Consider the following 13,000-nt stretch of genomic DNA (forward strand, 5'->3'; position numbering starts at 1 on the left):
TAATTCACAGGATGCTAAGTTATAGTGGAAAGTCTAAAATCCGAGATCTTCTCAAACTAACCACAGCAATATACTATGACAGCAGCCCAAGATGAACGATGAAACATTGAGACAAACTATGTGTAACATTAACCATTGCATTTTTTAGGTTTGGTCGAAAGCTCTAGAAAAAAATAATTAAGTGGACTTTGAGTGGCTGCGATGGTTTTGTACTGTATTTTATACGGTATTTAGGTATTTGGTGGAGCGTCACAGTCGCGTCCAACATTTCCAATATGCCGTGAAGGCATCACCGTACAATGGGCGTGTTTCTGCTCACCAACATGTCGGCGTAGAGTTACTATCAAAACTTTCCTGTCAATATTGAGGAAGTTTAGACTTCTAGCTGTAAACAGTTGTAGGAACATGTTGTGTGAGCGTGACGTAGACTTAGTCAAGCCTTTTCACAGTGCTGTATTCAGCAAGGTTATAGTTTTAGTGGCATTTCTCAGCATAAACCTCCCGGGTTGTGACTGTGAACGAATCGCTCCAGAGAGATGTCTCATCGGTGGTCCAGGGCTGAACCCCGACATAGTTGTACCGGTCCGCTACTTCATTATTCAGGCGGTCAATTCAAACGGAGAAAACCTGACTATGTCCCCAGGTGAGCTGACCACAAACACAGCTTGGGCTGAAAGTGTCATTAACCATAGCATCACTGGCCGGTTGCTGCTAGCTCATCTGCCGGTGCGTCCGTAAACTGATCTGGGATCATTTCGTATGTAAGTTACACAGCAGATGTAACGTTGGCAAGCCACGTTCAGCCGTGGTTTGTTCGTGTTAATGTCGACGAAACGTCATTATTGAACACGAGTTTAGTAGTCATAACTGCCTCATTTACCCTGCAAATCCTTCGGTGCTCATTTTAATCACCCTCAGTGCTCTGTAACCCGAAAACACGAGGCTCTGCTGTCCGCGGTCCGCTAATGTATCAGAAGACATAACGGAAGTCTTCGCAACTGATGAAGCTCTACAGGTCACTCAAATGTCCTTCACATGTGCTGTTCAGGTATGGACACATTTAAAGTAAAGATAAGTCCGCTGGACAAGAAGGAGCACATCCGCATCCACGTCCCTCCACCTTTGGACAGACGAGACGGCTCCTTCCTGGTCAGGTACCGGCTCTACGGGACCGTCCTGAGGGGCCTGAAGGTGGAGGTCCTCCACCAAGATGCTGCTGTTGCCAAGTCACCCTATACCATCCAAGGTTTGTGCTGCGTCATGCATTAATAAGCACAGTCACGTCAGGTCACAGTGTGATGCAGGACAGATGGAACAGATGTGTCCTTGTCTTGACCCTCAGTGTTATTGTCCACGCTCAGGTCCAGTCTATCACGAATACTGCGACTGTCCAGACACCGACGCCTCCGCCTGGCAGAGCGTCATGCAGTGTCCTGCTGAGGAGCCTCAGATCCTGGCCGACTTTAAGTCTTTTCCAACAGTGGACCTGGAGCGTCTCAGACAGGAAGTGCCGCACAGATTCGTCAACAGAGGGGGTCTCATTCACTACGCTATCATCAACAACCAGCTGTACCGCCGCACTCTGGGAAAATACACCGACTTCAAAATGTTCTCTGATGAAATGCTGCTCTCTCTAACAAGAAAGGTATTCTCTAAGTTTCAGGCGTGTTAAAGGATCGTATGGGTGCTTTTGCATGTTTTAATAGATGTAGCGTCTTTAATATTAATGCCAAGAGACAGCGCGTGGCGTCATGTGATGGCTGTGACATCCTGGGCTCTTTGCTGTTGAAGGTGAGGGTGCCTGATGTGGAGTTCTACATCAATGTTGGCGACTGGCCATTAGAGACGAGGAGAGCGGATCCTGTTCCGGTCCTGTCGTGGTGTGGCTCCACAGACACACGGGACATCGTCCTCCCAACTTATGAGGTCACACACTCCACCCTGGAGACCATGAGAGGTGTCACCAATGACCTGCTGTCTGTCCAGGGAAACACAGGTAACACACACACACACTCCTGTAACACTGTGAGGGCTGCCATGGTCAGCATGGCGCAGAAGTTCTTAACGGTTTGTTTATTACTGTGGACCACAGCAGTTAGAGAAAAAGACTGACTTGCAGTGAATCGAATGGATTTCTTTACTATCTAAATAGTACCAGGAAGTAAGGAGCCACAGGGACTGAATCAGGGACTCTGTGTTCAGGTTGATGGCTCCCTTGTCACAGTTTTTAGTTTTGAACATACCAGTATTGAACAAATACAGGAAAATATGTATACAAGAGGACATAGTTCTACAAAATAAGAAAGAAAGAAAGAGGACCAGTTGCTTCAGAGATGAGCATTTGTGCAACATTGTGATGTGGTAACAGGTCGTTGATACAAAAGATGATCATAGCGTCTATTTCAAGGTTCAAGCAGAATTCAGAAAGGGCTGCTGTGTTTCCATGAAGTTTGTGCTGCATCACTTTTCCTTAACCGCTGAGTGTGACCAGGAAGTTTTGGGCTTTTCCCGTTCAGTAACATTAACCTACATGCTAGTAGTGGTATAAATGCTGAACTGTAGATTTGGCCCCAGTTATTTTTGACTCAGATTCCAAATATTTTAGAGTTGTATTGCCTGTCCAAAAGTATGTGAGAAAGTTTTGAAAATAGAGCTCCGAAACAGAATAATTTAGGACAGCGTCAAAACATATGAACCAAGGAGGCAGGCTGCAGTCTGCACCACTTACAGGTGGAATTTATTTCCCGTTCACATGTCACGTGTCCACCTGGGGGCGCCACATGTCTCAGTGCTGGGCCTCTTGGTTTTACAGTGCATGTAAATTATCAAGTGGAGATCCGTTCAAATTCAGTAACCCATGAATGTGGATGATACAGTGAGCTGCAGTAACGGAGGTATTTGGTCACCTGCCATTCAATTTTAATTTCACTCCGTAGTTTTAAATAAATTGGTCATTCTTGGGCTGCACGGTGGCGCAGCAGGTAGTGCGGGTGCCTCACAGCAAGAAGGTTGCCGGTTCGATCCCCGGGTCAGGCGGGGCCTTTCTGTGTGAAGTTTGCATGTTCTTCCCATGCATGCATGGGTTCTCTCCGGGTACTCCGGCTTCCTCCCACAGACCAAAAACATGCTCATTAGGTTAATTGATGACTCTAAATTGTCCGTAGGTGTGAGTGTGAGCGTGAATGTTTGTTTGTCCTTGTATGTGGCCCTGCAATCGGCTGGCGACCGGTTCAGGGTGTACCCCGCCTCTCGCCCATTGTAGCTGGGATAGGCTCCAGCCCCCCGCAACCCCGAAAGGGATAAGCGGTATAGATAATGGATGGATGGATGGTCATTCTTGCCATGCTCTTTATGGTGTTTCAATATTCTAAATACGTGTGTATGTGGATTTTAGCCTCTGACTGATTTTGCCTTTTCATCAGACTAGTGAGAAAGAACCGGCAGTTGTTAAACTGAATTAACTAATGAGTCAGGTGGTGTAGCCACCCTCACCCCAGGCGTCAGGTGTCAAATAGTCATTACCTGTAATGGAAGTACTGTACATACAGATTATTTTACTGCTGTGGAATAAAAGCCTGTCACTCACTTACAGACAGTTTTTGACCTTAATATGCACTCTCCTTTGGGTGCCAGGCTGTATACACATACACCTTTCGACCTCATATCCTCACATTTTCTGCCTTTTTGTTTAACATCTGGACCGCTTTATTCCAGGTCCTCCGTGGATTAACAAAACAGATCGGGCATTTTTCCGTGGACGGGACAGTCGAGAGGAGCGTCTTCACCTCGTCTCTCTGTCCAAGGAGAACCCTGAGCTGCTGGACGCAGGCATCACAGGATGGTTCTTCTTCAGAGACAGGGAGAAACATGTCGGCAAGGCACCGCTTGTCGGATTCTTTGACTTCTTCAAGGTGAGGAAAAATAAATAAACTCAGTTAAATAAATACAGACATTTTAAGAGACTCTTGAAGTTAAAAATGGCTTTACTATTTGCCTGTTTTAGTACAAGTACCAGGTGAACGTGGATGGAACAGTGGCAGCGTATCGCTTCCCGTACCTGATGCTCGGGAGCAGTCTGGTTCTGAAGCAGGACTCACAGTATTATGAGTATTTCTACAGCCACCTTAAAGCAGGCACTCACTACGTTCCCGTGAAGAGAAACCTGTCAGACCTGTTGGAAAAAATCAAATGGGCCAAGGAGAACGACGGCGAGGCACAAGAGATCGCCAGAGCGGGTCAGATGCTGGCCAGAGAGCTGCTGCAGCCCAGCAGACTGTACTGTTACTACTACAGAGTGCTGCACACGTACTCAGAGCGGCAGACAGGACAGCCAACACAGCACGCAGACATGCAGCTGGTCCCTCAGCCGGACGACCACACCGCTGTGTGCACGTGTGAGCGGAAAAGCCACGAAGAAGACACCAACATGAAGGATGAACTATGATGGAGCTGAGTTCTTAGTTGTTGTCGTTTTTTTCTCTGAAACATTCCCGACATGTAAAGTCTGAGGATAATTCAATGTTCCCGATGCTCACAAGAAAATGTGAATTTCACAGTTTACAGCTAAGCATTTGAATTGAAATTGTTGTTTTTATTGTAGACAGTAAAGGAAGTTCGAGGAATGACTTACAATAAAAACTGTCTATCTCAAGGTGAGGCTGCAGGACGCTGCCCTCAGAATTATAATACCACTCTTAGTTTTTAACTGTTGTGTTTTCTTGTGCCTTTGTGAAGCTCTGGTTAGTAAGTCAAGGAACTGAGGATATATTTGCTGTTTTGTAACTGTGCCTTTGCATTGGACATTTTTACAGTATTAAAATAAATACATGGTAAATAAATCTGATGTTTGACAGTTTAATCCAAACACAGCCCTTAAATTGTGCGTTGTGAGTCTGACATACAGTGAACTCTGACTGTCATCAACATGTTCATCTGTCAGAGAGCATGACTTACCCTTCAGTACCGTCTTTATTTTTGCCATTGTGGTGTCATACTGTACAGCTACATGTTTTCCCACATTCGAATCAAGACTGTAAACTAAGAGTCTACAGTAGTGCTAGTGGCTCAGTAAATCTGTGTTGTGAGAGAAATGCTGAGTTTAACATGCTCACAATGATAACACAAAATGCTCTTGTTTGACAGGTAATGTTTCCCGTGTTCATCTTAGTTTAGTGTGTTAGCATGCTAACATGTGCTAATTAGCGCAAAACAAAGTACAGCAGAGGCTGCTGAGAATGTCCTCATTTGTGCAGGTATTTGAAAACTCTGACCTGGATTCATTTATCTGTCATTTAAGTGTCATGACAATGAGATTCATTCTGGACCAAAGCGGTGGACTGATCAGCACTAACAAAGCCATCCTTTAAACCAAGCAGTTTTCCAACCCTCTTAGGAGCTCTTGGTCTGGCTGTAGTGAGGTCCAATCAGGACCTGAGCACTTCAGGAGAACATTTTCCCCTTAAAGCAGCGGTCCCCAATCTTTTTGTGGTGGGTGCACCTGATTTTCAAAATCAACCTTCTTTCAGACTCTTATGAGCAGTACAATATTTTTTGTTCAGCCCGGTACCAAACGGCCCCGGTGGTTGGGCCCTGCTGCCTTAAAGTATCTTGGAGAACTCAGTGACGTACAAAAATGACACCAACAGCAATGAAAACGACTGAGTCAGATATGTTGAGGAGATATGTGTTAATATTTAAATGAAGTCTGTGACAATAAGAGCCATTTACAAAATTTCCAAATTAATTCAATCATGTTAAAGATCTAAAAAGTCATGTTACAGTAATCTTTGATAAATGATGAAAACTAATATTTTAGTTTGTGGACCCACTTTATACTGATGTGCTATGATGACATCATCCAAACAATATCATAGTAGACAAGAAAACATAAATTAGACAAATGATATATTCTGAACCTCTACATGTTCTTAATATCTTAATATCCGAGAATATTTTCCATGTCAGTTTCTTTGTGTCTCTGTAGATCAAAAGACACATCAGCCCCTTTCATCAGCATGTTTTTTAGCTGCTGTACCCAAAACCAAATACGCCATACACTCATATTTACAGCAATGGTACATTAGTCTTTCAATTTAACACAATGCAAGCTATTATGCAAGCATGAAGAAAACAAGAAAATTCCCCTCACAAACAGTATTTTTAGATAAAAGTACTCATGGACTAATTTCTGCCTAAATCCAAATAGTGAAATTGTTCCTGCAAAATGATGGTGGTCAAGCTGCTCAGTGGAAATATGCAAAACATCACAGTAAAGGAAGCTTCAACTCAACTTAAATTTACATGCTATCAGAACACAGCAGGTAGCTGTTACAAAACAGGGAACACATTCATCTGTGGTTCAACAGGATGCAGATTAACGCACTGATTGACCTCATTATCAGGTGAACTAGTCGTTTGAGCTGTGTTTAGTGTCAGGATGGATGACATGCAGCTCATTAAACCAATGAAATTCTGGTTCTGCACTATATTTTGCCTTGTAACATCTACTCATGTTAGCTCACAGCTTGGTGGTTTAGCGATTTTTTTCACTGTAGACTGGCGACAGGTAAGAAGTTCTGGTGTTGATCACATTTGATTTGCCTTTTTTCTATTTGGACGTGTTAGAGCAGGAAAGCACAGGTGTAACTAATAACATTAATTATGGCTCCATTCACTTCAGGTGTAGCAGTGAGTCATACAAGTGAAACACCCTCACAGAGTAAAGCATGTATGGGATGCAGCCATCATTTATGTTATTAGTTACACTTGTAGGGTTAGGGTTAGGGTTAGGTTTAGTCAAAATGTCCGCTGTGAGAACAGGCCTTTGTCACTGAGGACAGTTTGACATGTTGTAGGAGAAGCACGGGTATATGTAATATAAAATGAACGATGGCTGAGTTCCATTTAGCTGCTTCAGTTTCAGGGTCCTGGTTCCCACTATGAAAAGCCAAAATGTCTGTTGTCAAAAAGGCTTTCAGTAGAAGCCTTGAAGTAAAACATGTAAATGGAATGCATAAATCATTGATGTTATTAGTTACACCTGCGTTTAGCCAAAAAGCCAAAAAGTCCATTGCAAGAGCGATGTTTTAAAGAAATCCAAATGGTTATGACAAATTGGTTTTAGTGGGGATCCTTGACCCAACTTTGGATTTAATCTTTCTTGTTTTTGCCACCATGTGCTATAGTTACCACGCATGAGAGGTCAGATACACACTGTGAGACATGATTTCTTCAACACACAGTAAGACACTGCAGTGAGACCTGCTTTACCAGTTAAGACTTGATGTTCAGAAAGGTACGATGAAACCTTGCAGTTCTTTAAAGACGTGCAGAGGCACAGTATGATTGGTCTTAATGAGTTCCAAGATGAAGCTTTCAGAAAAGAGGAATCTAAGTAAACAGCAGCAAACTCTACAAGTGAACTGACATGCTTGTGAGATGCTCCATCAACAGCTGGGAAAGGTTGAAAATAACCAGAATTTTCTTTCAAAGGCCTCCTATTTTCATTTTAGTAGGACTGGAGGTTGTTTCTCAAAAGAGCCATTATTAAGCCCCACATTTTTATTTTATTGCATAAAGTTTATTACTGTGTCACTGTATCATGTTATTGGCCATTAGATATTATGAGTCCCTTTGGTTCAGCTGAATTTAATCATGAGAGTGAGAGGCTCTCTGTCTTTCTTGGTGACAATTGCCTGCATCATTCCTGAAGGTGTGTGGAGATACCTCGAGCCTTTGAAGAAGTTCTCGATAAGAGCTCTGTCAATCTTGTTGCACTTGCCGATGGCCGCCTCAAAGTTGTTGCTGAGTACGCCGTAGATATTCCCCTTGTCATTTTTCTTCCCCATGAACAAGAAGAGGGCATAGCAGTCCTTGCCAATGGAGGTGCAGAAGTCCACCATTCTCTCGCACATGGTCTTGTTGCTGGACTCCTTCTGAGCAATCTGGACGGATTCACTGCAGGCCTCCGGGGGAACTTCGTTCTCCTCAGAGTCTTCCTTGTCAGGCAGATGTAGGACCTGCACGGCGATCTGGATCCGAGGGTTCTTGGTGGGCTTCTCCAAGACGGCCCAAACCCAGTCAGCCCCCAGGAGGATGCGCTGTTCGAGCGTCATGGCTGTGCAGTTGAAGGCATCAGTTATGTTGAGACTGACGCTCTGAGAGATGTAGGTCATTAGGAAGACCTGAGGGAGGACAAGGTGTTTTAAAGACCTCTTAAAAGCCATTTTGTGAAGCGTCTTCAGAAGAAAAACTACCTACCTGAGTGAGCACCTCAGGGCTTGCGTGGAACTTGTCCTCTGGGTCTTTGAAGAGGAGGTACTCTTGAGTTCTGGATGAAGCGGCATAGATGCAGTCATTGAATAGAGGAATGAAATCATTGGGTTTGGCAGCGGGGGGTTTCCTTAGTGTCGCGAAGATGCTCGGTCGAGGTGACGTGCTCTGGTCATAGGAGGGACTAGAGGCGGGAGTGCTGGAGGAACCATTCTTAAAAGAGGTGAACAATTTGGAGTTCTGGAAGGGGTTAGGCATGGTTTTGGTGATGTTCTGGCCCATACTGGACTGATGCTGGAGGGCGGGAGATCAGAGGGTGGTCTCTCTGATACACTGGAAAGATTTGCAAAATTAGATTACAGACTAGAATCTGAGATGGACATCTGGATAGTAAAAGTTTGGTCAAGTATTTTGCTAGTTGTGTTCTTGAGGTACAAAAGTAAATGCATCTTAAGGAACTACTGTCTGCTCTTTCCTTTAACAGTGAATCAATGAGCATTTCTCTGTGTTGCACATAGAAAAATCTACCATTAGGTCTGATATCTACTTAAAAGAAGTTTCAAAAATGACTCCAGGTACGTACCAAAATGGGTCTGGAAGTTTCTGTCGTTCCAAGTCCACTACCTGCCCTCCACTCCTGTCCCCTGCCCTGCTGAGATACACAGTGTTGGTGCGGTGCTGTGTGTGAAGCGCAGTCTTCAGTCCCCTGACATGTACAGAACTTTCAGTAAAATAAAGAGGATTTTCACAGTTCCTGTTGACAGTGTTAGCATGGGTGTGGTGTTTGTAACCTGTCAAGTTTTAGTTAAGTCAACAAAAGACTCATCTTACCAGTTAACTGGCAGCAGCAGCAGCAGCAGCTTGAGGACGGGGGTAAGCCTGAAGGGTTTGATGGGTAAACAAAATGCTTAACTGTCTCTTTTCAAGAGGAGGCTCAAATGGCTTTGTATTGTGAAGTCACATGAGGGGATGAGAGGGGAGTTTAACTTAAGAAGGGAAAGGGGAAAGGAGTTGCTGGGGAATGGATGGATGGTTAGGAGGCACTGACATGTTCTGTCTTTGTTGAAATTCCAGGTTTGACCAATGGGACTTGATCTGTTTGTAAGGTAGTCCAGCTGTAAGAGCGTCCATTGGCTTAAGGCTTCCTATATCAGTGTTGTACATGAAGGTAAGCACACATACCGTATGTCCTTTAACATTAGCTGACTGCCACTCAGAGGACCCAGTTTGTCAAAGTGCTTTTATTTTGTCAACCAAACATAACAATCCCTGCCTGACCACTCTGTTGAAATCTATGCAGTCATACATAGACTTGGTAAAAGTAGGCTTTGATTTTTAACTCTTGCTTAAATGGACATGGTCAGTTACAAAAACAGGGCTGTACTAGAGCATATACAGTACAATACAGGAGAACAGGGTCACATGACGATGCCACAGTTTGCGCTGATACCGGACAAAATATTCTCATCCGTGGAAATTATGGCCTAACTAACACAAATTGTTTGTGGCTGATTTGAGGGGTTTCAAAATATGATATATCAGCCAATATTCCTATTTAAAATAAACACATAACATAAAAATGTATCATCGAAAAGAATTCACTTGGCAGCTGAACAAGATGAAAACACACTGTGGCCCCATAAAACCGACATAAGGAACTTGTGAACAAACAGCGGTGTATTTACATATTCAGGGCCAGCTGACACCGACCAGCATGAGCATTCATTTGAAGTTTCTGTTCACCTGATGAATGTCAGTCCTATGTTCAAGCTCTCTTTTTAGCTCTGTTTTGGTCTTCACCAGCTCCTAAGGAAAATGTCTGGCTCTTTATCTGGTAAATGCTCCACCGTGTTCATCAGCGAGTCACTAACTTTGTCCGTCTGCCGCATTTGTTTAATACACTTTTAATATAAAAATATTGATTAGTGCAGATTTATTTATCCAGAATTGTGACCAAGATCTGTGCTACACGGGGCATGTCACATTTTAAATGAACTTGTCAGTGCCCTCTAGTGAACAAACAATGTAATGGCGACAGAACTATACTACTACTATTACTACTACTACTACTACTACTATTAATCGACTGACATATAAACCCTATAACTTATTTCAAAGTAACATGGGTTAGGCAAGTATTTCCATCCAGGCTTTTCACACACTGCATTATTTGAGAACATCAGTTCCAACAAAATTGCCAGTTTGAGCACATCATACTCGTAATGTCTCTTCATTTCAAAATGATAAATTTGACCCGTCTCTACAAAATGATATTACATTTCATATGATTGTCATGAATCAAGTATTGGCTAATGTGGCCCTGTTCTCCCCTTTGATTTACCAGCACAGTATATATAGTACACAGTGGTCAGTATGATCATTAGAAGGTACATTGCATAGGGAAACCAAATGGCCCGTGAGTAACAGTTCAGTTCATTATTGTAGAAATTAAACAAAGATTTGTGTCAGCAACCCTTGATGAATGTTTCCCGCACTGTGAACGTCCACTGGCATCTGTAGGTCCACTGTGGGTGACTGTACATGTTACATGAGGTATCAGCGGCTAGTAGAAGAAGATGTGAGAGCTCCACACTGCAGTGTTAGGCTGGGGCTTGAGGTACAGTACAGGTGTCAGACTGGTTGCTACAGGTCTCTGTGGTTGATCGACAGCGTTAGTGAGCCAACGGTGCTGCGTCATTGTCCTTCAAACTAGCGCCGTCTGCGAATGCCTCAGCTCCTTCCGCAGCTCATCGCGGCTGAGCAGGTACTGGAAGCAAAGCATCATGGGAGTGGTAATGGGTTAGAAAGCTTGGCACTTGGTGTTTGCCACTGAGCTGGGATCAGATTACACATTTAGTTTCAGTCTATGGGAGGATATTGCAAACAAATAAGGCCATCAGTCTTTATTTTGTGACGGCTTTACGCACAAAAGAGAACACAGCAGTTTTATTACAACAGCAAATTACTTCAGAGGCCGTGAGGATTTATGGGAAATGTGGTCCTGATGAACAGGAAAGGCTTCCAATTGTGTTAACAAAAGCCTCCTTTGTTAATGGAAATGACACCAGTTATGTGTAAAATGCTTCATTTAATATATAACACCTTGCAAGGCGTATAAGGAGAATTTATCCCGTCAGCACACAACCAGCTTCACTGCAGAGTTCAGCAACAACAGGCTGTCCACACAGCAGGTTTTTACTTGAAAGGCACAGGTGGAACTAATACAATTACAAGGTGTTTTTTTCTGCTACTTCTACTCCTACTTCTAATATTTTCACAGCTATTAATACCGGTTACTCTGTGGATTCAGATTTTTCCACACAAGACTCCCCCAACAGCATAATATTTACAATTAGCTCCACCTCGAGCAGCTACATTAAAATGCTTCTTAGGTGTTAACGCTTCGATAATAATCCGCTGAGGAAAGGGCCAGTCAGTAAAATCAGTAGGATTTTCCTCAAAAAAAAAAAAAAAAAAAAAAAAAAAAAAGTTTCTGGGCATCAAGCTGGGCACCCAGCCAATAACAGCGAGGTGTGAGGGTGGGCACTCAGGTGTCACTGAGCTGGAGGAGGGGCCAGCTTTGAACGTTGTGTTTACAAACTCAAATATCAATCCTACTCTGCCTTGAAGAGAATTACTCGATGTTTTAGGTAATATGCTTATCCGCCTTCTTGCCAAAGGTTAGATGAGAAGATGTCATTGCCACATCTGTAAAATAAACATGAACCTGGACCTTGCAGCCACTAAGCTTAGCAGAAACAATGGAAAGTAGCAAAACTACATAGAATGCAATGTTGTAATTGATATTAATTACACCCATTCTTTTCTTGCTATGACATCTCAGCTGTGAAAAATGTGTTTTTAATTATCAGTCAGTTTGATTAATTTAGGCCTGCGGCCTTTTTAGTATCATGGGAGGCATAAAAATGGTCACCGTTTCTAAAATAATAAAACAATGATTTAATCTTTCACCTTTGAATGGATCTCTTTATACATTAATAAAATAAAGGTCACATTTTTCTCTCAAAGATCTCACGGTTCATCTGGTTCCCAGGAGATGTTGCTTTAGAAGTGGTTTTACATGTTTGTTATCCAAAGCCTTCGGGTTCAATTACCGAGATGACTTCAGCAAACAGAACAGGCACAAAATAACAGCAAATAATGAAGTGCCAGCAACTGTGTGTCACTCTACAATTCATCGTATCCCTTTAGCAATTATCACACAGATCTGCGGCGTTTTAATGCTTTAGTTTCTCCCTCAGAGTTCTACATCCAATGACTCGAACTGTTACCAGCGTTGCGGGGCAGTTACTCGGTGAGTGAATCAGCTGCACACGTCATTACCAGCAGCTTGTGTGTGTTGGTGCTTACTGTGAGGTTGTTGATGCTTTCAGACAGAGCTTCTATTTGCAACATGGTACCCTCTGTGATCGCCATCTGCAACACACACACAGACACACACACACACACGGCACACACAGGGTCTCATGAACCCATTATACACCACGACCACGGACATTCAATGAAACAATGATGAGCTTCCTCAGCTTCAGAATACAGCGATTAATAGTTTGCATTCATGTAAGTATGCATTGCCATTAACCCCCCCCCCCCAAACATGCACTTCCCATGTCATCTTGAACAGGGTTACCATGGTAATGATCAGCAGCCATCTTGGCTCAGATTGGTCCGCCGAGGGGGAAGCTGGTGTCATAGAGAGTCATGACAG

At 43.3% G+C, this 13,000-nt stretch overlaps 3 protein-coding genes across 4 annotated transcripts in view; 1 reads left to right on the top strand and 2 right to left on the bottom strand.

Annotated features, from left to right (window-relative positions):
• Nucleotides 1-302: 302 nt before the first annotated feature.
• On the top strand, nt 303-4,831 carry poglut3 (protein O-glucosyltransferase 3). The gene is made up of 6 exons (XM_070971960.1): nt 303-643; nt 1,049-1,246; nt 1,362-1,645; nt 1,792-1,996; nt 3,715-3,911; nt 4,004-4,831. The coding sequence occupies exons 1-6, from the start codon at nt 406-408 to the stop codon at nt 4,442-4,444; spliced, it is 1,563 nt and encodes a 520-aa protein (XP_070828061.1). The 5' UTR covers nt 303-405; the 3' UTR covers nt 4,445-4,831.
• Nucleotides 4,832-5,676: 845 nt separating this feature from the next.
• On the bottom strand, nt 5,677-10,306 carry rep15 (RAB15 effector protein). The gene is made up of 3 exons (XM_070971961.1): nt 8,855-10,306; nt 8,260-8,604; nt 5,677-8,183 (listed from the first exon to the last, which is right to left on the bottom strand). Exons 2-3 carry the CDS (start codon nt 8,551-8,553, stop codon nt 7,638-7,640), a joined length of 840 nt encoding a protein of 279 aa, XP_070828062.1. The 5' UTR covers nt 8,554-8,604; nt 8,855-10,306; the 3' UTR covers nt 5,677-7,637.
• Nucleotides 10,307-10,540: 234 nt separating this feature from the next.
• ppfibp2b (PPFIA binding protein 2b) overlaps nt 10,541-13,000 on the bottom strand; it is a 78,550-nt gene continuing 76,090 nt past the window's right edge. For both annotated transcript variants that reach the window (XM_070971952.1, XM_070971950.1), the window contains 2 exons: nt 12,643-12,708; nt 10,541-11,038 (listed from right to left, as the gene is read on the bottom strand). In XM_070971952.1, the coding sequence (XP_070828053.1) occupies nt 10,976-11,038; nt 12,643-12,708 (129 nt within the window). In that variant the 3' untranslated portion in view covers nt 10,541-10,975. The remainder of the gene's footprint in view (nt 11,039-12,642; nt 12,709-13,000) is intronic.

This window comes from Chaetodon trifascialis, chromosome 10 (assembly GCF_039877785.1).
Source record: "Chaetodon trifascialis isolate fChaTrf1 chromosome 10, fChaTrf1.hap1, whole genome shotgun sequence".
Classification (NCBI taxonomy): domain Eukaryota; kingdom Metazoa; phylum Chordata; class Actinopteri; order Chaetodontiformes; family Chaetodontidae; genus Chaetodon; species Chaetodon trifascialis.